Raw genomic sequence first — 27364 nt, forward strand, 5'->3', positions numbered from 1 at the left:
AATGTTCTTAAACGCTTCCCAATGCTGAGGAAAAAAAGAGAGGATAGACTATAGCAGTGGTTCTCAATGAGGGGGCCTTAGCAAACTTCCAAAAATGATTAACATAAACTTAATTAATTAAACCAGAGGTACATATCAGCTTAGGCAGGAGGGCCTTCAAATATTGCCTTGAACGATGGGGGACCTTGGAGCCAAAATGGTTCATAGTTTTTTCTTTGTAGTTGTTGTTCAAAAAATTAAAAGTGATTTTCAACCATGAATTTCATTACATGGACAAAAACTGTTGAAACATACTCAAAACATATTCTTTTGCTACAGAAAGTCATACAGGTGAGTAAACGCTCCCTTTAAGGTTTCAAAATCTCACCTGTACTATATCCAGTACCACTCCGGCTGACACCGTCCCGAACCCGGCTAGAAGGAAGGGAACTAGAATCTGCAGTGCCATGGCCAGGGGCGACTCTTTGGGCATGTGTCTGGTTGCCAGCTGCTGCCCTTCCTCCTCGCTCTCCTCTTCCTCGTCGGCCTCTTCTCCCGAAAGCCTGCCCTCAGGCAGTATGGGCTCCGTCTCCGCATAGCGCCCGTCTCCGGCGTCAGACAGGCTGATGGATGTTCTGCTGCTGCGGTCCGAGTGGCGGCGGGGCTCGCGGTGGAACCCGTTTTTGAGGGACTCTGGCTTGGGCGTGCTGAGGTCCACCATGGCCAGCCGTTCCTCCTGTAAAGCGGTGTAACCGGCAGGTACCATGGTCTGAAGCAAGGAGGGTATGGGTCTAAAAGAGATGGAGCTCCAGGGTCCTCCAGCCTGTACTGCCAGACTAGGGCCCAGGGAACTGAGCACACCACCTCCTATGGTTCGGAGGCTCATTCTGCAGACGGGAGCTGACTTGGCTCATGGCCCTCTGAACTTTGAGAGCAGTCGATCAGCAGAACCAGCAGGTGGCATCCATAACAGCTACGAAGAAGCCCTGATAGTGTCGCAGTGACCTGATGAAGAAAAGTACAGAGGGAAAATCCATCAACAACAAAAGTGTACTTGCACTGTCACACACATTCAAGGTCACATTATCATTATGTGCTTTTAGTCTGGAAGCAGCTGTTATTTGATCACAGTCACAATGTTTAGTACACACAGTCTGAACCTTATTTACTTCAACAACAATTACTAAGTACACCATACTTGGAAGTTGGAACCAACTTTTAAACCACTTTAGTGTTAATTTTACATGCGTATTGGGGGAAAAAACTCCTTTATTATTTGTACAGGAGTCTGGTTATTGTATGACATATTCTTATTAGAGTCAAGGAATTTGACATAAAAAAGTACTAAATAAAACATATGTAAGATTATGCAATAGTTATAACATAGCCAAAACAATAAACAACGCATCTTGCACAGAAAATGTTTGTAAACAAAGTCAATTAAACAATGCTTGTTCTCAGAACTTCGAAAAATTTAAGGAAATAAACAAATGCATAACTGTAATGTCGTTCTAAGAACGACACTTTATCATGACTGTAAGTAACTACATATATAAAATTGATTATTTATATTATTGGATATTTATATATGTGATGCAGTGGCAGGGAGCGGACAAGCTGCATTTCCTCCTAGAGAAACTAAGCATATGCCGAATTTGAGAAGTGTATATGGTTTATGGTTATCAAAAAACACTCAATTGTATGTCTAAACCTTTATGTAGGTAAACTGTGCATTGGAATCACCCCAAAACATCTTAAATATTGTCCAGCTGCCTAATGGTAAACATTCATAATTAATCATTTAAACTCCGAAGCCTGTCAAATTAAACCAGAGCTTTACTTAATGTGTGGTGGATGTTTTAATCTCTCTAGAGGTTGAAAAGATCATAATGAATCTATTTACCGTAATATTTGCAGCTCCGCCGAGGTCAGTTTTAGCTTCTTCCCTGATCGCAGGACCGGAGCTCCCTCTGACTGTGACAGCGGCGCGTCATCACCGCCGTGCACTGCGACAGACGCAGGAGCGAGCGCGCATTTCAAAATAAAAGCACAGGGGCCCGTGCAACAAATTGGTGTTTCTTCAACTATGGGCTTAAAACCCATGTCTACTTTCTACAATTGTTTTTGTTACATTAACGCCACATTAATACTATCTTAGACGCTTTTTTTTCTTTTTCTTTTGCCATGTATCGCATTCGCAGACAGAAGGGAAATGTTGTCAAACAAGCATGACAGCTTGAATTCCTGTGAAGGAATCCAGATTTTCTAGATAGAACCTGTGTGTGTGTGTGTGTGTGTGTGTGTGTGTGTGTGTGTGTGTGTGTGTGTGTGTGTGTGTGTATATATATATATATATATATATAGAAAACATCCTAGCAACTTCACAACACAATATTTAGTATTACAATATTGCAATATTTATTTAAAAATAACTATCCTAGAAGTGATGAGAAAATAATGAACAAAATAAGTAGGCTATTAAAAAATTATGTTGGGGTTGTAATCTTCTGTTCACCCTCATCTTTTTTTTTCAAAATAAAATATATGTAAACACTAAAGTGTTGAAACTCAAATACGTAATATTATTTGAGGTTCAACACTAAAATGTGTACAATTATTTTATTTTATTAACTCAACTTAATTAAGTTGCAATCTTTGAATATGCAATTGTATTGATTTCAAAATAAAATTATATGTAAACACTTAAGTGTTGAAACTCAATATTTACGAATACGTAATATTATTGGAGTTGTAACATTTGAATATGCTATTTTATTGATTTCAAAATAAAATATATGTAACCACTTAAAGTATTGAAACTCAAATACGTTCAAGTTCAACACTAAAATGTTCAGAGTCCACTCTTTTAACGTACGTCCGAAACTCTAGATGGCGCCAACAGTTGCTCGACCCTTCAACGCGGAAGTTATTATGTTGTGTAAATACCAAATACGCATGTGGATAGGACTGCGTTTGTACACGTGAGGAGCAAACCATGGCTCAAACACAAAACATTATCAAAAAAACCTCTTCTAGAGACTTGTTGACCTGTGGCAACGGAAAAGGTGAGGCATTGCTGGCATTCTTTGAAAAAAGATTTTTGATTTCAGGTTTTTAACCTGTTTACAGCGAGAATCTCTTCTGCCTATCAGATTAATTCAGAAACTCGGTTCAGATGTGATTCGATAAACAGTTATTAAATGTCTGCTATAAATTATGGGTGATTCCTCCATGTTGACGTGACTATTTTAAAAGTTGAAGAATGAAACTTTTAAAATAGTTTAATTCATGTAAATAAGTATGTATGTGTGTGTGTGTGTGTGTGTGTGTGTATATATATATATATATATATACACACATATATATATATATATATATATACACACACACACACACACACATATGTAGTGTACACACATATACATGTATTTGTATATATATATATATATATATATATATATATATAAAGATAGATAGATAGATATATATAAAGATAGATAGATAGATAGATAGATAGATACACATCATATAGTTGCTAACTTTGTTGTCTCCAGGAATCCATGAGAAACTTCTGCTGAGCTCTAAAAGTGCTTCGCTCCAGACAGAAAGGGTCTCGAGAAGTAGTGGTGAGTATGTTCACGTCTTCAATTGTATTTGCAGTTTATACATTTGGATTGTTATTTATAAGGCATAACTGCTATATTCTATTACATATATTTATTGTGTTTCTGTGCGTTAGTCTTGGATAAATTGCAGAGTTTCCTTCCCCAAATGGCCCAGGCCAATGAGTCCCTAAGACATCAGATGGACGAGGCTCCCACTGGTTTCTTTGACATCGAGTGTGTGGAGAACGCAGAGAAAGTCATTGAGATGGTGCGTCTGGTCTCACTACCAGCTGTAGTTCATCATTAAGTGTCTAAATGTAACGATATTTCATTTCTTCCATAATAACCGGATGTGTTTGCCCTGCAGGACGTGGCTCTGGTTGAGCTTGAGGAATCAGACAGCAGCGAAGAGTCGTCATCATCTTCATCATCATCATCTTCATCATCATCATCTGAGGAAGACAGCTCAGAGGAAGAGGTGCAAACTGTCACTGCAAAGACACTCAAACTTCCAGGAGACAGAAAGAAAAAGGCCAACATACAGGTGTTGGAGAAAGAGGACAAGTGAGAGCGCACACACTGGCCACTGGAACTCTGGGAGACTCACGTCAGGACATTTCTGTGCCTATGGATAAAATGCATGACCATATCAAGTCTGTTTTTGTTTGGGATGAGCACAGACCAGTGATTTTATGTCCTGTTGAGCTGGCGGACTCATATGAGGAACATTTCATTTCATTTTGGAGATGTTTTATCTAGGGAGGGACTAGAGTCTCAGTTGAATATACTTGAAAAAAAGTATGCATTACCTATACAAAGTAAAAATTCCGTTTCATTAAAAATAATCGTAAAACCACAAAGTTTTGCAATTTCCGCTCTTTATTGTAAACAGGGTTTCCCAACGCTCCTTTAATTTAGTTTGTAGTTGATGTAGAGTTAAAATACTGTTGTGTATGTTTGACAATATGACATCCTGTGTGACTGACAGTTTATACAGAATCGAAATACTCCTATTAACATCTACACATGATTACATTTCATCTTTTGTCAAATGCATAAACCTTCAGCGAACACATGGCAACAGATATTGTGTCAGAAATAATTTGCATTGTACTGAATTCAAGGGTATAAGTTACTACATCAAGCATGTCTTATATTTTTTTGTACAAAATAAATAACTTCCTCGCAAAGATAACAGCAAGTTTATGTTATTCCCTTTCAACATTTCCAATTATCTTGTAGCTGTCTGGAATGCATAATTTAATATATAAAATAAGACAAGTTGTCATATCCTCTAATAAAATATATACAGTTATGCTAATAAAAATGAGTGATGTGAAAATGCTACACATATTAAAACCCTTAAGGTTGTACAATTATGGTACAGATATCAAAGTGGCAGTGATGCGACATGGCTTTTAAATATTAGAGTTATATATAAAACTAAGGACATGTGTGTGTGTTTGCAACTGCCTGAATAATAAAAAACTTGAATAGAAATAAATACTTCTATTTAGCAGGGATGCATTAAATGATTGAAAAGAGAGTTACGACTTATGTTACAAAAGATTTACTTTCCAAATAATGCTGTTCTTTTGCAATTTCTATTCATTACAGATTTCTGGAAAAAAAAAAGTATCCTTTTTTCCGTAAAAATATTAAGCAGCACAACTGTTTTTCAGCATTGATAATAAATGTTTCTTGAGCATTAAATCATTATATTAGAAAGATTATGAAACAATGAAAACTGTAGTAATGATGCTGAAAATCAAACATGTATTCAAATAGAAAACACTTATTTTAAATTGTAATAATATTTCACAATATTACTGTTTTTACTGTGTTTTTGATCAAATAAATGCAGCCTTGGTGAGCATAGGAGACTTCTTTCAAAAACATAAAATCCCAAGCATTTGAACGGTAGTGTAAATGAGCAGGTGTGATATGGCGAGCGTCATGACTTTTGTGGTTACTTGGTTTCTATTTCTGCGGGAAAACAGCATTGTGCAGCAGTTTCACGTTCAGTTTCACTGGCAACATGGTTATGAAACGCTCAAAATCAATACTATTGTGGTTACTTCCTGAAAATAACTTAATTTGATCATTCACTTGACCTCAAGTCAGCATGATACCTCAGTGTCTACTAGATAAAAAATAATTCTGTGTCCTTGGGTCCACTTGGAGGTCTTTTGTCTTTTTTTCCCATTTTTAAAAATGTTGTTCGCCAGTGTAGACTGGCAAGCCAGCATTTGTCCCGCTCCAAACATTCCCAGAAAATAAGGGTGATATAAAATGTAGGCACATCAGTGTAGTCATGGCAGGATATGCTCTGGATTTCCTATCAAACCTGCTTCAAGCCAAAGCGAAATAGTGCGGCCACTTTGGGGTGCAGTCACGGGCCGTGCAGTCTTTCCCGTCCCAGGTTTCCTTCAATACTCCACCGTCACAGCTTTAGTCCGCAGGTACTCGTGCAGGGCTTCCTCACCTGGATACACATGCATATGTTCCTCATGTTCATCAACTGATAGAGACAGAGTAATAATACAGTGTGTTTCGTTCACTCTTACCAAGGTCTTTCCCAAACCCGGACTGTTTGAAGCCTCCAAAGGGAGCCGCCACGTCGGTCTTGTTGTAGGTGTTGACGAACACGGTTCCCGCCTCCAGTCTCTCGCTCACGTACATGGCCTTGTTGATGTCACGCGTGAAGACTCCAGAGGCCAGACCGAACTCGGTGTCATTTGCTCTGCTAAGAACTCCATCTACATCACTGACAGAGTAAAACAATGGTATTAGCAGGGATACGCTCTTCTTTAGTGATAATATCTGTGCCTAAAGAATGCGGATGTTTTGCTCAGATGTTGTCATAACGAGCTCCTGCCTTGGATTTAGTTCATGTTGGAGGTCAGATAGCCACACAAAGCCCTACTAATGAGAGAAAAAGGCAGCTTACCCATCTTTGAATTTGGATACCACCATGACAGGGCCGAATGATTCCTCTTTGGCGATGAACATGTGGTCCTCTACGTCTGTGAATACTGTGGGCTCCATAAAAAAACCTGTAAGCATAAATAGCTATATTAGAAATGGAATAATCAGTGTTTTTATTATGTTTTTTTTTAGTTTAAAGGAGAACTATTATACCTGTATTTATTTCCTGTTTTCGGTCGAAGTCCACAGTAGTCGATTGTCGAGTTCTCCACTGTTGCTTAGCTACCTATGATCACGCGCGTGAACTCGACAATCGACTACTGTGGACTTCGACCGAAAACAGGAAATAAATACAGGTATGTGCGCTGGGCGAATTAACATCATTTTTATTCATATCTTTCACATCTACTGCAGTCAGATTCACTCGTGTTCACTCTAAAGGAATCACTCACATGACCTGTGCACTTGTAATGACACATCAAGGATGTTAAGAGGCTAAAAGCAGGTTTAAAACTTGCCCCATTGAAGTCAACAGGGTGCACATTTTAAAAAGAGGATAACACGGTGTAGGAAACACCGATTTTTGTCGTTGTTCTCTGTATTGACAGCACTCCAAATGTACAAAAAAATGAGCTCAATGTTAAAATTGACCGGAGTTCTCCTTTAAGTTAAAGGTGCTCTAAGCGATGTTGGGTGACGTCACATCTTGTTGACGTTCGAAGTATTGTCAAACAAAACGGAGGCTAGCTCGACCCTCCCTCCTCCTCATCCCGTCCCCTCCCCCTCCCTTCCGTGCTTCCTAAAACAGGCTTTTCCGATGTAAAATCCAGGGGGCCAATGTTTCGGAAAACATTGAAGCTTCCCCGGGCGCCGCCATTGATTAGCAGACCCCCACCTGCTGTTAGCATTCCATTGACTGACTCCCATTCATTTTGGCGAATAACTTTACATCTGAGGCGTTTAAAGACTCCATTTGTCCATTGTTTATTTCTAAAGAAACACGAAAATGTATAAAAGGCTCCATTACCTTGTATCTTACGTTATGGCCCTGTAGAAGCAGTTTTTGTAAAAATAGGCTAACGATTGCGTCATCACCACTCGACTCTCTGTCGCACAGTAGAGAGATTACCGTATGGACGGGAGGAGAAGCTCGAGGGCAATCGGGGGGACGTGGAGGCGAAATGACAAAATAATTAATCAGAATACTTAGCAAAAGTTGCTCCTGCTCCTAGCTCATGGACACCTCCTACTCACACTCTCCGTCTCTGCAAATTTCGGAAGGGACTGATTCAGATTTCTCTCGGCACAGCTACTAGAAGACAGACGGGTTGCTCACGTCACATCTATGTCATCAAGCTCAGTTTGAGTCTGCGCAGTATGCTCAGCTATCTGGAAGTGAGTGCTTCTAATTGACTTCACTTTTCTCCGTTGAATCCAATGGGGTCGCTGTGTCCATTTATTTTACTGTCTATGGTAAAATCAGGACTTTTACACGTTCCTTCTCCTTTTCCCTCTTCTTTGCTATTTGTTCATCGGAACGTCGTCTCTTCGGTCGTGTGTCGGCCATATCAAAATTCAAGAGAATATAATTCTAACGTTAGTCGTTGTCGTTGTCTAGGACATCTCTCCTCTTGCTAACTTCCCTCTTCATGCTTCTCTCTCCTCCACTCCCCACATGTGCACGCGCACTAACCCCCCAACCCCCACCCCCAAATCATTCTTGTCGGTTATTGGCTGGAACACTGTTTGTTATGTTTCGTGGTCCAGGCTGGGCCAGTTTGTTTTTGTTGCCGTTTGTGGAGCCTGGGCTGCCTACAGAGATCGCGTGTTTTTACAGTGTGTTCAGGGGACAGGCAGCTAGCGGATAGTGAGGAGATGTTTGCTGTATGTGACAAAAAAGGTTTCAGCCTAAAAAAACGCATGACATCGCTTAGAGCACCTTTAAAGTACTGAAGAAAATTACTAACTCAAATAATAAAAGCAAATAACAAAATTAATTCATCTTCAAATCTAATTCAAAATATTAATAAACACTATAATAGTATATAAATGATACTAACATAACACTGGGAATAATGCTTATATGATTATACATGACCAAAATTGCCAGATTAATGCCCTAAAAAATATTTACAGAACACATTTCTGTTGACAAACCCTTTTAAAGCATGGGTGTCTGGTTAGATCGGAGGTCTCACCTGGTCTGTCCACCTGTCTCCCACCGCAGACGAGGGTCGCTCCCTCCTTCACACCGATCTCACAGTACTCCACCAGCTTGTCCAGGTGGGCCTTGTGGTTCTGAGGTCCGTGATCTGTGGAGCGGTCCAAAGGATCTCCAATCTTCATTTTCTTAATTTCCTCGACCTGAACACACAAAAACACATTAGTATGTCCTCATCTAGAAGCAGCTCGCATGGTTTAAGATGCAGTCCATGCATGAGTTAACACGTGACGTACCACTCTCCTGATGTACTCGTCATGGATGGACTCTTCAACAAACAGCCGGCCCGCAGCGATACAGTTCTCTCCTTTGTTGAAGTAAACAGAACTCATGCCCTGCAATGTACACACGAACATGCAGTAAGTTCAAGACGAGGATCTGGCATTTGTATACGAGTCAAAACCTGCTACGGGGTAATGATGAAACAACAGCTGTAAAAAGTGATTTTCCACTATTATTTACAACAGGATTTGCATTTTCATGGGTTTAAATAAAAGACTTTTGTGATAAGATACAATAAAAACAACTTTGTGCATCAAAAACCACTCCTTTCCTGGTAAAAAATGTACTTTATTTTTCAAGAGTCAACGAATTTGCGTCAGCTAAATGTATAATTTTTGACAAGCCGTTGGAATAAGCAAACTAGGTTGGAATATAAGAACTAAAAACATGGACATAACACATTTATGGGCATCAATCACTTCACCAATTTTGGCAATAGATGAACTGTTAAATGAATGATCCCTGTGGTTTGACTCTCATATGCTGAATATATTTAATAAACTTGACAGGTGATTTTTATAAAATGTAGTTTGATCATTATCTTCTAAGTTAAGATTAAGGCAATTATCAAAGTTGCAAAAGAAATTGTTTAATTTTCCACTAAAAAATCCCTTTAGCAGATTTTGACTTATATTCTGTATTTTCAGGCTCTAGCTGTCTTTTCTCACCATTCTCACTGCTTTGTCCATATCGCAGTCACTGAAGATGATGAGGGGAGATTTACCACCCAGCTCCAGCGACACCTTCTTCAAATTACTGACCGCACAGCTGCAACAGGATCGACATCATCAGCTGGAGGCTCTTTCAGAGTTTTAACGATTCACTGTCATTGTACATGACTCATTTGAGCAATAGTAACAGACTAATAGATTACGGTGTTGATTTTAGTGAAATGGGACTCACCTTTTCATGATCTGTTTGCCAATGGGAGTAGAGCCTGTGAAACCTAGCTTGCGGATATCAGGATGATCGGACATCCTCTGCCCGACCAGACCACCTAAAAGATGACAGAAATGTCAGTCATTACTTAACACAGTAAATACTTCTGAAAAACAAAAATGATCTTTAGAATCTTCACAGCTCACATAACACATTTTTGTTTGGAATATAATTGTGGAATAAAACAAACACGCTTTTTGCTTTTAAAACCTTCTAGAATGTCTTGTCCTGTAGGTTTCCATTGTAAATCAGATTTTTTTGGGGGGGGAAATTAACTCGGAGGATGCAATTATTTCCTGTGGTGTTTAGCAACAGGCCACAGAAGATGCTGTTCACAGAGGTTAACTTGTATTGAACCTGGAATATTCCTTTAATGTATTCACCTGATCCTGGAACAATGTTGATAACTCCTTTCGGAATGCCGGCTTTGACTGTCAACTCAGCAAACTTCAGTGCAGTTAGTGGGGTTACCTGGAAAAATCAAGAGAATATAATCTAGTTTGTCATAGTTTTTGTAGTTTTCAGAGAAAAAACGAATTATTCTAAATTAATCATTTAATATTTAGTACATTTCTTACTATTTTTTTAGATTGTAGATTTTTATTATTCTAATAAATTTAATTGTTAAATTACTCAATTGTATTATATATATATATATATACACATATTTATATATATATATATTTATATATATATATATATATATATACACACATATATATATATATATATATATATACATACATACATACATACATACATACATATATATATATATATATATATATATATATATATATATGGCAGCACAATTGTTAATAATACATGTTTCTTGAGCAACAAATCAGCATATAAGAATATATATATATATGTAAATATATAATACAATTAATTTAACAATTAAATTACACACACACACATATATCAATCATTTTAATATGCTGATTTGTTGCTCAAGAAACATGTATTATTAACAGTTGTGCTGCCATATATATATATATGGTGTATGTATATATATATGGCAGCACAACTGTTAATAATAATAATAAATGTTTCTTGAGCAACAAATCAGCATATTAGAATGATATATATAAAATCTGAACTAATGTGTGTTAGAATGTTTTACCTGAGCAGGTTTTAAGACGAGTGTGTTTCCCGCCGCCAGACAGGCTGCACTCTTCCACGCCAACATCATAAGTGGGTAGTTCCAGGGAATCACTATGGCACACACACTGAGACACAAACAAACACCATGTCACATATTTATGATCATCAAATTCACATAAACACACACACATTAACACTCACTGACTCACCCCAGAGGCTCTTTCTTCGTAAAGGTGAGGTTGCGATTGGGTCTGGCCTGATTGATGGGTATCGTTGAGCCCTGTGAGGAACAGGATATGATGCGTCAATGACAGGAAATTATTAAATGTATATACTGAAGGCCTGCACAGTGAACACACAGACCTGGATCTTGTCACACCAGCCAGCAAAGTATCTGAAGGTCTGAATGGACATGCCTACGTGTGTTTTCAAGGCCAGGGTATAAACGGCACCAGAGTCAATCGCTTCAATAGTGGCCAACTCCTCCTGGTGTTCCTCCATCAGATCAGCCACACTGCACACAAAAGAAGCCAAAAAGAAGTCATAACAGGAAGTTCTCTGTGAAATCAACTCTTGATCAAATGAAGAGTTGTAATAAAACAATATTACTATTTACTTAGCAAATGTGTTTGGCTTTTCGTTCATGTCAACAAAAGTCAACACAAACTCTCTCCATCTTACCGGTAGAGTAGCCGGCCGCGGTCACGGGGGTTCATTTTACCCCAGGGTCCGTCATAAAAGGCCTCTTTGGCTGCACTAACCGCTCTGTCTACATCTGCCACTGATGCATATGACACCTTGCAGATCACCTGAAAAAACACAATGCAACCATTAGAATAATAGGGGTGTGTTTACATGTGTGTGTGTTTGAGACGACTTACCGAGCCATCTGTGGGGTTCACCGTGTTGTATGTCTTTCCATCTTCTGCATTCTCAAACTTGCCATTGATGAAACACTGGTAGGGCATTTTCACAGTCATGTTATTGACATCTTTTGTTGCATAATCGATGACCAGCTCCTCCTCCTGGTCTTCTCCGCGCAGGCGTCGGACGAACACCTGGATGAAACTCTGGAAGGTGGTGGCCATGTAGACGTCCTCATTCTGAAGCTGCACTCCTCCGCATTTCTGCTTCACCTCCTCCACCAATCTAAATCAAACAATCACAGTAACATACTCAACTTATTATGCTCATCGAGGTCTCCTTCTTCAAAAATAGTTACTGCCTCCTTACAATTAAACTGTTTTTGCTACATGTACGACTCTACTATGTAAATGACTGGCTAAACTCTTTGCATGTGAAATGAGTTTGAAATATTTTAGTTTCAGTGTTGAGCACTGGATGAACATTGATGATTATATGTATATGTGGTTAATGAAGTTAATGTAATAATGGTTGTGGCGTCAATATCACAACAGTTTTTATGTATTTGCCGCTAAGTTTCAGTGTTGTTATTGTAAACTAAAACTATTTTTAAAAATGGTAATTTAAATAAATGGTCATTGAAATAAAGCTGAAATACAATATAAATTATAGATAGAAAAACTTAATTTTTTTAATACTTTCATATAAATATAAAAATTAAAAATATTAATACATACTATAATAGTATATAAATAAATAAGATTAATAAAAATAAATAAATGAAGGTCAGACCCACCTGACTACATCCATAGAAGCAGCTCCAGACTTAAAGAAATCGGTTGTTTCATCAATACCTGGAACATTACTCAGAATACCTTTCCATATCGCCTAGACAAGTATGAAACAAAAGACAAATGGCATCATTACTCAAATTAAATATATATCTAAAATGCATTTTGAGGCATACACATACCCTGATCTCCTCTGCCATTTTCTTCTCATCGTCTGTGAGATCCAAACTGGCGGTCTCCTCTGATGAGAAGTATTTGGATGCAGGAATCATCTTTCCATCCTCAAACTGCAGGTTCTTCACCTGGAGCTGCACAATGATAATATATTAAAGCAATTAATAATCTTCATGATGAATTTGCAACTTAATGCATTAAAAACTTAGAAGCTAAGTAAATAAAACACTAGAAACGAACCGCTTTTCCATCAGACCCGAAAAGAACAAGCCCAGATTTGGCAATGAGTCCAGGCTGAGGCGCCCCCTCCACCTCTATTGGCTGACCTGCAGGCAACGACCCGCTCAGCATCGACGAGCTGTACAGCGTTACCGGCTACAGAACAAAACAAACACACACACTCATTACTATCCAGTAAAAACATCACCCACTTAGCATCTTATAGTAGGATCATCAGAATTAGTGAGTTTTCCTATGAGCGAGATTCATTATTCAAAGTGCACTGCCTATAGTGCTCTGTTCAAGAATCATACAAACGAACTGTGTGTTTAGAAAACGCACCTTTCCATCAATGACAACCCAGGCACCCGGAACTTTATCATGACCACGGATCCAGTTATGGATGGCCTCTGCCGGCTGAGCCATATTCACCTGGAGAAAGAGAGGCAGATAATGACGGATAAACTGGTGTCCTAAAAACCACAGCTTAATTACATTTAGCCTGATTTACATAATTGTTTTTGTGTGTCACCTTAGCATTGGATTTCTTTTGGATTCCTTCATAGCTGGCTCCTTCTTCAGCCTGAGGGATCTTGGGAGCTTTGCCATCTGCAATGAGCTGTACAGCTTCTACCTGTTGGAACACACATTTTTAAGTAAACTCAGATTCAAAATCGAATGTTTAGTTTGCATAAAACAGGTTATAATGTTTTCTTAATAGTTACCATGGCCTTGATGCCTTCTGGAAACAGGAAGCGGTTATAAAGTGTGTCCACTGTGTCGTTGGGGTCTACTGGACATTCCTTCTGCAGTAGGACGGGGCCAGTGTCCAAACCATCATCAGCCCAGAATATACTAAATCCTGCTTTCTTATCGCCCTCGATTAGTGTCCTGCATACAGGAATGCAACCCTTCAATGCATGAATGTTTTGACAATCATTATTACATATCTGGGTCTTTAGCGACCCGGATCTATATCTGAAACAGACTGATCTTCTGACATTTTAATATAAGTTACTAAAGATTCAAATAAAGCATATTTAGTTACCTTTTGGAACATGGAAGGGTTCAATTTGAGCAGATTTTTTTTTTTACCATCATCACTGTCGTCATCATCAGAGATCATTTCCCCAGTACATTCAGCATCAGGCTCATATTCGGCATCTCAAGCATATTCTCAAAACTATCGCTTTCAACATCTTCAAAATCAATATTTTGATCACTAACAGCTTCTTCTCTAGATCCACCATCAAGTGACAGTCACACTAATATTTGATTGCGTTCAGTTGCTCTGCAGTAAATCGCTGAGCCATTTCAAGTTTTGCTGATGATACTTGTGTGTTCTTTTGTTTTACGTCTGCGGTAATTATGAGTGAAACGTAACATCATCATTGTGTATCCAACATGAGGAATAAAGGTGAATTGCACTTATTGAGTCATCAGAGATTTAACTATTGTTGCAGAGAAAAACTATACTTACACAATTACACACCTCGGGTCGCTAGTGACCCTATACACTTTTGACAAAAAAATCATTAGAAACAGACATTTTTTTAAAATCATTTTCTTGTTGATAATAAATAGATTGAGGAATACTAAGAAGGTTGATGTCTAACTTTAAAAAAAGAATTGAGGGGGAGGGTAGTGAATGATGTTCTGGGTCAATAAAGACCCGATGTATTCATTTAAGACTTAAATCCATTTAATTTAAACACTCTCAACCACTAGTGTCCATATAAAGATCTCAGAGTGAAACTTTATTAACATCTCACCAGTTGATGGCTGAGGCTCCTCTGTGTCTGGGCAGGATGGAGGGGTGGTAAATGATGGATCCATGTTTGGGGAAGTCAATCACATTCATAGGAATGAACTGGGAGCAGAAGGGCATGACGTTCAGCTCGGCGCCCACAGCTTTGTACGCCTCCACCACCTCTGGGATGGGTTTACCCTTCACCCTCCACCGTGGGAACTTAAACACCGGCGTCCCGTCCTTCTCCGCCACCACCGCTGAAGGTCAGAGAGAGATTGGTCCTGAAAGGTTATATAAGCTATCTGAAATAAAACCAGGTCGCACCTGGCATATTCAGACTTTAGCCAACTTCAATGAACAAAGAGCAAAATATAGGTAGCACTTTATTTTACAGTCCTGTTCCCATATATACATACTATGTACTTCTTATAGTTATTACAACAACTGGGTAATAACTGTACTAATATTGAACCTATCCTTAATTCATGTAGTTACCTTATATTAACCAGTACTTTCTTAGGTAATAACACTGTAACTACACACAAGTGAACGTACTGTAAAGTAAAGTGCAACCAAAATATATATATATTCAATATCATGCATACTTGAGTAACGAACCTTGTCCTTTATATCTGAATCTTTAAATGTATCAGTCATAAACAGTTACAACTTCAAAAGTCGTGACGTGGGTACTTTTCACCATCTGAATATGGTTATTAAAATGGTAATCAGCATATTACATAATCATGTGTGCCATTGGAGATTAGTAATAATAATAATAATCATAATAAATGGAGTTTATTGTGTTTCCTGGTTTCATCCACCTAAATTTACCCTACCTCTATTACAAAAAAACAGTGACATAGGCCTATTTGTGAAAAAAAGTTATTTTTGAATTGACAGTGTAATCCTGCAAATATAAACAATTTTCTACAGTCAAACAGCATAAAGCAAATAGAACATATATAAATTGCAAATATATATATATATATACACACACACAAATGTATATATTTTTTTGCAATAACTCAACATACAATGACACATTGATGTAATGAGTGATGAACTTTTCTATGTTATTCATACAAACTCTGTTCTCACATAGATCACAAATGCTCCGATCACGGGTGGACTTTTCACCTCACATGGCTTCACACCACTATTCACCAAAACAATGCGATCATTATGCGGGATGTACTTCTTCTCTGAGCCTGCGCCTCACACAAACATAAACACTCAGTTGTGAACCAATGTGCTGATCAGGAATTCAATGTGTGACTGAAGTAGGACACTGGTGTTCAACCTCACTTCCTGTTAGAGTTCATTACTACAATGATGGCCTTAATGTAATCCATAAACCTGAACATTTTGATTAGAAGGATTCATCTTTCACTTCAACTTCTGTGACACTCAAAATGAACATTTCCACACATGTAGCTGCAAAATGCAAATGTGGCTTCCCAGCTCCCATAACACACTGCAGTTACAAAAACCGTTCAGAGCTCCAATCTATCCCACCCCCACCCATCTGACACTTACCCAGGGGGTCCGCCTTGCCGTCCTTATCAGGAACTGTGAATACGCCCACCACTTTATGGCCCTGCTTGCGGAGGTTTGTGTACACTTCCTGTCCAAACAGGCTCTGGCCAATCAGGGCCAACTTCAGCTTATTTTGGTAGTAAGCCTGTGTGAAAGAGTATTTAAATATTAAAACATCAAAACAAGCACACCAGACAAAACTTTATGGTTTAACGTAAACTGTCACCAACATTAAAATATGAAACATAATCAGCCCTATATGGGCCCTTTGTTCTCGAAAACTAACCGCTGCTCTGACCTCCATATCAGTAGTTCATTCACTGTCTGTACAACAAAATAGTGGGTCAATGACAAATGACAATGTCCAAGATGATAGAAATGATAAAAAAGGAGGACAAACGGTTTTAAACTATAAGTAATATACAATATTATTATTAATATTTTTTTTTTACTAAAAATGAGTGCATAATTGATCCAAATATCTCACTGAAAGACTATCTAATCCATTCTATTTTATTATTAATTGTATTTTTTTCTTTTAAATCACACTTTTTGCTTTGTGTGTACATACTGCTACTTTGGCAATGTTGTATGCAAATCAATCATGTCAATAAAGTCATTTGAAATTGTAATGCACAATGGGTCTAAAAATGAAGATCTACTGGAGACACAAACAGCTCAAGCATTGCCTACACAACAAACAGGTATTGAAGTTGTTCGCTTGTTTATGTTATTATTACTCTTTTGTATTAATGCTTGCAATATGATTATCTATCAGTGCACGTGTGATTTGAAGTTGCTGAATAGTTTGTGTTCTAGTAATAGTGACATTAGTAATATGATCTGCCCTCATATTCTCGACCCCCTGCTGATGCAACTCGCCACGGATCTGTCCACTAGAAGTAATCCGACCAAGCAACGTGGCAAAAATGGGATCCCAACCCGGTTTAACTGTATAAAATACTAGCCTATATCTAATTAACATGCAAATAGTATGCATATATCGCGAATTAATTTACAAGTATGAAACCTACAACATTGCACTAAGACACCGGGTTATATCAGCTGACAGCATGCTTACAATAACTGTGCATTGGTAACCCCTGTTTAATAATGTTATTTAAGAGGTCACCAACATATATAAACTTGTTTAAAGGTGTATGCATGTGTCTACCTTCAATACAGCACATTTCATTCATTCAAATCTATGGCAAACCCAACAATGCAGAAGATGCGGTTACTCACAGAGCTCGAGGAGAATTTCCTCATGATCGTGTTCGCCGTCCACAACATGGTAAAAAAATGCTATAAACACTAAAAGAAAGATCACGATTACAGTCCGGGGTGGTGGGCTGGGAACATGTGCTACTGTAAACTCACACCTGCGGTTCGTTGGCTGGTTGTATGTGGTCAGTGTGTGGCTGTAGCAGCGAAACCAGACTGACCCGACGCGCAAGCGAGTTCAGTGCGTGCGCGCTCCCGGTCCATACGTCACGGGCACGGCGGCTATTTATTTAGACAGATGCGCGTAAACGTCTGAGCGTGTATGTTATTAGAGGTAAAACCCAAATTTACAAGAATTGCTTCTTTTTAAATACACCCTTTTTTTTCTAGTTTGGTCTGTACCTCAAGGCAGAGGTGTAAAAGAGTACCTGAAAACCATACTATAGTAAAAGTAGATACCTTACAGTGAAAATGACTGCATTACAGGTTACAAGTCTCCAATTCCATTGAGTCTTAGCTGGATTTACAGACAGGGCTTAGATTAAGCCAGGCCTTAGTTCAATTAGGACATTTAATTAGCTTTTATAAATGTGCCTTATGCATCTTGAGACAAAACATTGAATGGCACTGACATATTTTAACAGTCAGTGCAACTTGCTTTCCGTTAAATGATTTCAAACATGCATTTAAGCCTAGCTTAAGCCTTGTCTGTGAAACCGGGCATTAGAGTATCTGATGTGAACAGTACTTACGTATTTTTTTACTTCAAAGTCAAAGATGCACAAGTCCTCAACTCCCAGGAAACATGTCAGAGAAAGACAAGAAACAGGTGATTTGTGAGGAGAGCAATCACACGTTTATTTTCAAAATCAAAATATAATTGAACACCTCAATATTGCAATTAATCAAGGTCAACACAACAGGCTCTTAAATGTCTACAAACACTCAAGTCTCAGATAAGCTCAAGTTCTCAAAACAGGCATAGTAAACTGATATCCTTCATAAGGGTCTCTTCAATATAACGGATAAATAAAATAATGCTTAGTAAAATTAAACTACTTGCACTGGATGTGCTGGTTTCAGCCTCATCTCATATATGAAACACCTGTGATTCTAAACTACCTGCTAATGTAGCCTTGTTGACAAGTTTGGGTGAACAAATGGCAAAACTTCTATGACATGTTGATGGTGCAATCGCTTCTTTTGTATCAGAAATAAACTGCTGCTGAAAAAGGATATGCAAAATGTAATGAGTAATTTCAAATTGGAGTAAAAAGTACATATACTCCTTCAGAAATGTAGTCAAGTAGAGAGTAAAAATTGCTTGTATCTTTGATACTCAGTCAAATGACAAAGTAGCCAAAAAGTTACTTAAGTACAGTAACTAAATACATTTACTCAAATACTTTTCACCACTGCCTCAAGGTCAGTTATTTGGCTCTGGAGGAATCCTGCAAATAGTTTGGACACATTTCAGTTTATTTTTCCATGACAGATATCAAGCTGTTCATGACCTGCCTGTCACCTTTGATGGACAGAAAAAAATAGTTCTGGTGTGTGTTTTGGCACTCAAGGGACTAAAACCACAGTTTTGTAACAAGATGAAAAAGTAGTTTAATATGAGCCTTTGAAGATCTTTCTTCTTTCTGATTTTTCAACCTCAAATGTTTATCGTTCACCCAGTAATGTCTCCAGCAGACCCTGTAATTTTCTTTCGATTAGCGGTTCACACGTACAACATTGGCCTGTAGGAAATGCCTTGTTATAGATGTCTGTTGTGTTTGACAACTCAGTTTCAGCCGTTTAATGTAATAAAATATTTTGTGCTTTTCTTAAATGATGACAAAATAAGAGCAAATGCATTAGGGAACCAGGAGGTTTATTTCTTGTGCACAATGTAACATAATTTTAAAGTTCAAACGATAATAAAAAGTGTCCTAATAATAAAGCACTGCTGGTGGATTTCACGAAGGGGACTTCAACTCTCTACTCATTCCGTGAGGTCAGTTTGAATCAATTCAATTTTCTAGTTTGGCATGACTGAACTGACTGAAACACTGGCTAACAAAAAACACATAAGGGTGGACGGTGGTGTGGATCTGAATCTCAGGTTTAACAGCTTGATCATGAATAATCACTAAAGCTCTCCTCATTGGAAACAACTGTAAAAGCCTAACTCTTTTAGCACCTGCAGTCTCCTTGCAGACTGGATAAGTTGTCATACATTTTCGTTCACTTAACACTGGACACTTATTCAAACAGTGAGAGAGGTATGCAGGAAAAACACTTTCTTTGTCTAAAAGGTACAAAAACAAAGTGCATCCTCAGAGCGTGCATGCAGTAGGGATCCTTCAATTTGTGTTTAACATCCAAAAATATTACAAAAATCGTATGCGCTATCCCACAAATCCCTGCCGCAACAGTAGGACAGCAGTTGAAGAGATCACAGGAAACGGATGCCTGCTCCAAACTGAACACCGTCACATATCCTGTCAGGGAACAAAAAATAATTTAGGTTTTAAATCAGTGGTTACAATGCTGTTATTAAATGTTGGATAAATTAAAAATTATATTGAATCTGACAGAAAAGGACCCAATGCAATGACTGGACAATTATTTTTTGGTCCTGAGACTTCAGACCACTATTATTGTTTGCTATCAGTATGTGAAGAGAGTTTCAGCCAGTATAAAGCATTGCCTACCCAACCTTTATGCATGAATATGGTTCAGTGGATGTGTACATGTACCTGTCTCCGCTTTGAACACCCATGGGGAAGCAGTAATTTAGTTCAAGCCTAGCAATGTTTCCCAGGCGTAGAATTATACCAGCGCCGTAAGACCAACGGATACACTCCGCTAACTTCTGCAGATGTGCACGTGGTCCCTCTCCTACACAAACACAGTGCAGAATTACAAGCTAATACTACTGTGAAGGGATAAACAGCTTGATTTGCACCACATGAAGTTTTCATAATACTCTTCCCACTGTAGTCTCTAACTTGAAAGTGTCACCCTGAAGTTTCATTGCAACATTAGCGTCACCATGTGGACAAAAGGCTCCAATGCATATAATCAATCAATGACTATAGACTAGTGTTATTTTAGCAACTATTAATAGTAATAGTTTTTATTAATATTCTGAATTACTTTTAATATTTTTCATTTTAGTTAACAATAATATCCCTGCAACAGACAACTGCACTTCCTTAGTTAAAACTTATAGAATTTTTCTAAGACAAAAAAAACCCTACAAGCTTTCAGCAAATGACTACTGACCGTAGTTGAGGTTGCAAAGGTTTCCAGCATTAAGGAAGAAGTGTGTTCTGAAGAGGTCAGCCAGACCACCCTTGTTTGAGCGGAAGGGGAGGGGTGTGTAAAGGTGAAGCCCACCAGCCCAATATGCTTCCCCACCCAGATAATCACCTGATCAGGTAACATATCAAATCAGAAACATTAAGAAAAAACATTATACACAAAAATGTGTATGCTGTGATCATACCATATATATATATATATATATATACACACACACACACACATACACCTGTACCTTCACTCTGAGGTCCTATACTGTACATGCCGAAACCTCTGACACTAGTTGGGCCACCCAGGTAGAACCTGACAGAAAAACACACATGCATAATGTAATTCATAAAATGCTAACATAAGACCTCTGGCTTTAAAGCTGCTGCAAGCACAAATCAGCCAATGAGAGATGGCTCTCTGCCTTAGACATGTTCAGGCTGGTTGACCTCTTAAAGAGGACCAATTATGCTTTACAAAGTTCCCAGATGACATACTACTTCCATCGAGATTCTGACGTGCACATACGAGGAGAGGATTTGTGAATGTCAGTGAAGCAGGGAAACTAACAGTGACATGACAACATGGCTAATGTCCGAATTACATTCATCCTATGTAAAGCGTACTTTTTTAGCGGTTGGGAAGTAATTACCTACTCATCTATAATGAACTATAATTCAAATTAAGTATGTGATTTTTGATGCGGCCCAAGTGTGAGAAGCTGAAAGTCATGGTTATAGTAAGGGTTGTGACATTTCCGGACCGAAACACTCTGGAAGTGATTGACTGACTGTCGAAGTGTTACTGACTGACTGGTGCGATATTTTCCCTTAAACCACTTCACCAGAAATCCCGCCCTGATATTGGTTAAGGTTACAGTGACGGGTAGGTTTAGGGATCAGTGTTTTGTGTAGGCAATCAGAACTGTGACTGACATGACCAATAAAATCTTAAGAATCGACTTCTGGGCAGAGTTTCCGCTGAACTGGTTTTGTGGGGAAATAATTGCGCGACTGATTGGGAAGAGAGGTGTTGTAACCTTATATGTGAAGAATAATGTGTTTTTGAACATTCAAGCATAAAAACCTATTCTAGTATATCCTAAAAACAAAATCAAGACTTTGAAAAAGGGCATAATATGGCCTCTTTAATGCAGTCTCTAAATTAGTCTTAACATGTCTTTTCTGAATGCCTTTTTAATTGAGCAGTGTGGTTTTATCATTATAAAAATGTTTCTTTAAACAATACAAGATGGTTTGTATTACCACATAATTATAAATTTATAATCAATTATAACTATAAAACCTTTCAAGGAACAATGAAGCAACCACCTAAAAGCAAGCAAACAAACAAACACATACCTGTCAGCAATAGAGGTAGGCTGACGCCCAAGAGGAAAGAGCATCCCACCCCATAAAGATGCGGATAACACCTATAAGAGAAAATCATTAGAGCTACTATGTCCAAATATCACAAATGTCCTTTAATAGCAATGTTCTAAGGCAGTTAAAGCATGATAAACAATGTCAAAACCAGAAATATCTATAACAATATACGTGAATGAAGACCACACGCACCGATCCCCAGATAAATGGTTTGTTAAGCTGCAGCTCAACGTCCTCTTTGAGAAAGCTGGCATCTCCGCCGGTGTATCCTGCCAGCTCCTAAACCAACAGAGCATTGTCCAGACAGTTTTAATCAGTGATGGACATTGTGAGGCAAACTAACGGTGAGCGAAGAAACACAAAACAGCTACTGATAAGTTCTGGGCTGATGTTCAAGTTCACACACCTGGTTGATCCGCAGTAAGGCACCTCTTCGGGGCAGGATGGCAGAGTTCCTGGTGTCTACTACCATGGTGTGCTTGTAAAGAGACAAGAAATCCATGAAATCAGTCTGAAAGGACGGAGCCAAAACTTTAACGCAACAGAGCAGTGCTTACAGAAAGGGCGGATTTAAGAGTGTGTCCGCTCTCCTCTCTCACGGCAAAGGAGGCGCTGCGGGCCAGGCATCCCAGCTCACGCCACACACCCTCCCACTTCAGAGTGTGATCCGTCATCCACAGAGGGAACTGCAAGACACACATCGCATTATATCTTTCATTATTAACTACAACCAATGCCTTAAAATCACAAGTCACATTTATTAATATCTTACACTGAGCTCTGTAGAAACTCCCCTGTCCGTCTCTTTTAGAGAGCTCCACGGGAACTGGCCGGTGACTTTGTACAGGTTTAGAGTGAAGCTACACAAAGCAAAGATATCTATTTAATATTACTGCTACATTTAAAGCTAAAACGTGCATGTACATCGTAACATCGAAGAAAAGTTACACACTTCATCTTTAAAGTTTTACGTTGTTTGCAGAAAACATACTTGCGTTCATAATATCCCGACTGTGGTTTAAAGAAGGACAGGCCGTAGGACGTCTCCTTAGTTCCATAGGAAAACTGAAAGGTGAGCTTCTCTCCTCGGCCAATCATATTTGGAAGTTTAATACCCAAGACCTTTAGAGGTACAAACACACAAATGCAGTAACACAATAAGAAAGAGTGATAATTAGTGCTGTCAAATTGATTAATTGCGATATATATATATATATATATATATATGTGTGTGTTTGTGTGTGTGTGTGTGTGTGTATGTATCTATATATTTACAAACTTTTATGTTAGATGCAATTAATCGTGATAAAACGATTTGACAGCACTAGTGATAGTATAACAATACTCACACTGACTGTAAATGTTATTATAAATATTCGTATTAAATATTATTATATTCATAGCATGAAAGAAAATCTTATTTGAGAGTAAAAGTGCCATTTTAATACTATGTATGTACCAAGTTTATTCATATTTTGAATTAGCTTTTTTTAATATATATTTTCAGTTTTCATTTTAATTTTCTTGATTTTTTTTAATTTGGCTTTCATTTATATGAAAATAAATAATTTCAGTTTTATTTTTAGTCATTTTAGCACTTAAACGTATTAATTTATTTCACTTTTGAAGTTTGTTTTTCATCCACTATTTATATTTTACTTTATTTTAGCTTTTCTTCAGATACCGAAAACACAACAATAACAACAATGGTCAAAAAGATGATTGACAGGACATTTCACACATCACTCAGGTACTATTCCTGCAGTGTTGCAATGTGTAGCCACGGCCACAGTAAAATCTCATTGGTCCAAAATCCCATCCTTATCACATAATTGGCTGTTGGTCATGCAGTATTTTTCAGTGTGGACAGACGTCACACCTGGTTAGGATGCAAAGTAATTTCTGTGTGTATAGCCTAATGGTTCTTACCATACTGCCTTCATTGTTTCCAACCATGGTATTATAACTGCCTGTAAGTCGTTTAAGCTCAGTAACCTCAAATGTAACATCAAGTCCATTTGGCAGAGCATTGGCTCCTAAAGAGGAGATCAGAAAGACAGCATCTTATGAACAACACTGTAACTGAATGTAATGCACGGTAGATTCCTCTATGAAATCAAATTCGCATTGCAATTCTCCTATATACACACATTTAATACTGATAATAAAAAGGCTGACTTTTGGACCCACTGTTTTTTTCTGTCTTTATGAGTATGTAAATGAGCTGGTGTAAGTTAATATTCTCCAGCACAGCGGTTTGCTTAAAGTACAATTTGTAAATGTTGGAAGTATAGAAGAGCGCAACAGCTCAGGATAGAAAAACTGGACACATCTACTGACCGTAGACATTAAGGTCTAGTTCGTTTTAAACTGTCCATAACTAAATTGGGCATGAAGATGTTATGGATGCTGTACCTTCTGAGATGTCAATCACCACCTCCACGTCTTTGAATATGCCAAGACGGAGCAACCTCTGTCTGGCCTCATGGGATTTTCTCATCACCTGAACAAAAGACTGGGCTTGTTACCTTGTCTACTAAATTGGTGATCGACCAATATGGTTTCTTAATGGCTGATATATATGGCCTATTTAATGCTGATACATTGCATACAATTAATGTCAGCACATAAGACGTAGCTAGTAATAACTGTATCTATGTATCTAATAATCTATGCATTTACAGACGTTTTTATCCAAAGCAAAAATATATCTGAAATTGAAAAAAAGTGCACTGTCCACTAAAACACATTAATCTGCAGATCCGCCTTGGACCATTTTGGTCTATCGCTACTCATAATAACCAGTCCTAATAAACACTTTGACCTTCTTGACAGCTCACTTACTTCAACCAGGTTTCTGGCAGTGAAGACATCAGAGATTTCATAGCCCAAGTAATCCTCTTTAGTTCTGCCCAACCCTTCAATGTTGACATGCTGTACAACAACCTAGAAGAGAACAGAGATGTCATAGTGTGTGACTGCAGATTTTGGCAACGGTAATACCGTGTTTTTGGACATGCACAATAGTATTCTTGGAAGTACTTTGGAATACAATGTAAAAACTATGGCATTGCCATCTAATAGCATCATAGTTTTATGGTACTTTTTTGTAAGGGTGGTAAAGTCAGAAAAGAAAAGATATATTCATGTTCACTATATTCATCTACCGTGACATATACATGGTATAACCATATCCAAAACAAACAAACATGGTAGTATCATTTTATAAGTTTAAAACGATTTAAAAGAAGTCAGTATCAGTTTAACACAACTTACATTTTTATTTTCTAAAACCTCTTGCTTAGTTTCTTGCACCGCCTCCATCATTTCCATGTCATCTGTGTTGACGCCCAGATCTCGCCCATACATGGGGTAAGAATCCATACTCTACAAAAAAAAAACAAAGAAACATTGCAAATATTCTGCACATATGCATAGCTAATGTCCAATGTCATGTACATAAAGACGAGCAGCTTTATTTAACAATACAACAACAAGCAATAAACCAGCACAATAATTCTGAGCACAAGAGGTCACAGGCAAAACAAGAATATTTCACCCTGCGTTTTTAAGAAAACACTTACCCGTGCGTGCACAGTCCCCATTGTTAGTGCAATAATATCCTAAACGCGTTAGAGCCGCTCCGCTGATCGTGGGAATGTAAAATATCGCAGTTATTATGAATCAGCGAACCCAACCCCCTTCAAGGAGGACGCCATGACACGCACCCGCTTGGCGTACCTGCACTGCGATTGGCTAGAATTATGTGACGTCACACACAGGCGGGTCCGCTGTGTCGCGGACGGCGCGTTCCTTTGCGTCGCGCGCGTTCACTCAACTTGTGCAGCGCGTTTCAGACACATGACTTACTTGTGAAAAGGGCAGTTGTAAAAGTTAAGAACTATACATGGAGCGCGTCTTTCAGACCCTCAGAGAGACAATTACTTCACAGCTAGGAGGACTCTGTCTGTCTGTCTGTCTGTCTCTTTGTTGTTTAGTATGTCTGTGTCTGTTTGTGTTGTAAACCCTATATCGTAGACATGTTTCAAGTCTTGCTGATAATGCGTCAAAGATTTCGTTTCTGCATGAGCTCACGTAAAAACTGTTATTTCTCACTTTAAAAGGCTTCTCACTTTTTCCCCCTTTTAAAAAAAAAAAGTTTTATGGTAGTCTACTTCTATTTTTTTGTTTAAGTAGCCTAACGTTACCTTGGTATACATGGTTTTTATGGTCATATAAAACCTGGAAATATCAGGGAATTCGTGATTTTCAGGCCTGGAAAAAAATAATATTATTAGGCTAATATAATATAATCCTAATATAATATTTAACAGTCATAAAGTAGTAGCCTGGATTCTTTCTTTTTTTTAGAATATTTTTGTCATTTAGAATTTTTGTGAATGTAAAATGCAATATTTATCTAATTAGATTCAAAAATCATATCCAGTAATTACACGCAACTAGAAAAGGCGTTCAAATGAATGTGTCACTGTATATTGGCACAAACAGTGCGTTTGACAATGTGTGTACTGCCATTCCGTCGGCAGGGGGCAGTGTGACCTCTCCTGCGATTGGTATTTTATTGATTAACTGGCTTTAAATAAGCAGCTACTCTCACACAACCAAAACTCAAAAGCGATTTTTCTTTTTGTTTAACTATAAAGTTCAACTTTTAACATTCTGAGATGATTAGATTAATACAAACTGAGAAACCCTTTCAGTAGGCAATGTTTAAATGTCATTTAACAATTGCCTACTGGGAAATGCTATAGATATGCTATCAGTTACATTTGTTATATTTATTGCCATAATTCAGACTGTTATTGCTTTTTGTACTTTTTTATATGACATATAATGACCCATCTATCTATCTATCTATCTATCTATCTATCTATCTATCTATCTATCTATCTATCTATCTATCTATCTATCTAGATTTAGGCGCGCGCACAGAGAGAGAGAGAGAGAGAGGCTCTCTCTCTCTCTCTCTCTCTCTCTCTCTCTCTCTCTCTCTCTCTCTCTCTCTCTCTCTCTCTCTCTCTCTCTTTCTCTGT

At 38.1% G+C, this 27364-nt stretch overlaps 4 protein-coding genes across 4 annotated transcripts in view; 1 reads left to right on the forward strand and 3 right to left on the reverse strand.

Annotated features, from left to right (window-relative positions):
* The window catches only part of slc41a2b (solute carrier family 41 member 2b), a 21465-nt gene extending 19476 nt beyond the window's left edge, over nt 1–1989 (reverse strand). Inside the window, exons 1-3 of the mRNA XM_079868156.1 lie at nt 1883–1989; nt 368–984; nt 1–24 (exon numbers count right to left, since the gene is read on the reverse strand). The exon at nt 1–24 is cut by the window's left edge and continues 84 nt beyond it. Of these exons, the coding sequence (XP_079724282.1) occupies nt 1–24; nt 368–865 (522 nt within the window). The 5' untranslated portion in view covers nt 866–984; nt 1883–1989. The remainder of the gene's footprint in view (nt 25–367; nt 985–1882) is intronic.
* Nucleotides 1990–2903: 914 nt separating this feature from the next.
* On the forward strand, nt 2904–4295 carry nopchap1 (NOP protein chaperone 1). The gene is made up of 4 exons (XM_079868189.1): nt 2904–3044; nt 3534–3605; nt 3719–3852; nt 3952–4295. Exons 1-4 carry the CDS (start codon nt 2975–2977, stop codon nt 4150–4152), a joined length of 477 nt encoding a protein of 158 aa, XP_079724315.1. The 5' UTR covers nt 2904–2974; the 3' UTR covers nt 4153–4295.
* Nucleotides 4296–4442: 147 nt separating this feature from the next.
* aldh1l2 (aldehyde dehydrogenase 1 family, member L2) lies at nt 4443–17856 on the reverse strand. The gene is made up of 22 exons (XM_079868188.1): nt 17644–17856; nt 16399–16543; nt 14882–15116; nt 13835–14000; nt 13642–13743; nt 13452–13541; nt 13131–13265; nt 12899–13024; nt 12722–12813; nt 11943–12210; nt 11743–11870; nt 11425–11575; nt 11271–11341; nt 11081–11186; nt 10338–10425; nt 9919–10012; nt 9684–9783; nt 8970–9068; nt 8711–8876; nt 6535–6640; nt 6152–6351; nt 4443–6069 (listed from the first exon to the last, which is right to left on the reverse strand). Exons 1-22 carry the CDS (start codon nt 17689–17691, stop codon nt 6014–6016), a joined length of 2772 nt encoding a protein of 923 aa, XP_079724314.1. The 5' UTR covers nt 17692–17856; the 3' UTR covers nt 4443–6013.
* A 1626-nt stretch (nt 17857–19482) lies between these two features.
* On the reverse strand, nt 19483–26064 carry samm50l (sorting and assembly machinery component 50 homolog, like). Its single transcript, XM_079868623.1, has 15 exons — nt 25895–26064; nt 25587–25697; nt 25155–25256; nt 24726–24813; nt 24240–24346; nt 23302–23432; nt 23083–23170; nt 22868–22996; nt 22717–22788; nt 22503–22589; nt 22287–22357; nt 21173–21240; nt 20899–21045; nt 20370–20511; nt 19483–20111 (listed from the first exon to the last, which is right to left on the reverse strand). Exons 1-15 carry the CDS (start codon nt 25913–25915, stop codon nt 20066–20068), a joined length of 1410 nt encoding a protein of 469 aa, XP_079724749.1. The 5' UTR covers nt 25916–26064; the 3' UTR covers nt 19483–20065.
* Between the last annotated feature and the right edge of the window lie 1300 nt (nt 26065–27364).

Source organism: Squalius cephalus (assembly GCF_949319135.1).
Source record: "Squalius cephalus genome assembly, chromosome: 4".
Classification (NCBI taxonomy): Eukaryota; Metazoa; Chordata; class Actinopteri; order Cypriniformes; family Leuciscidae; genus Squalius; species Squalius cephalus.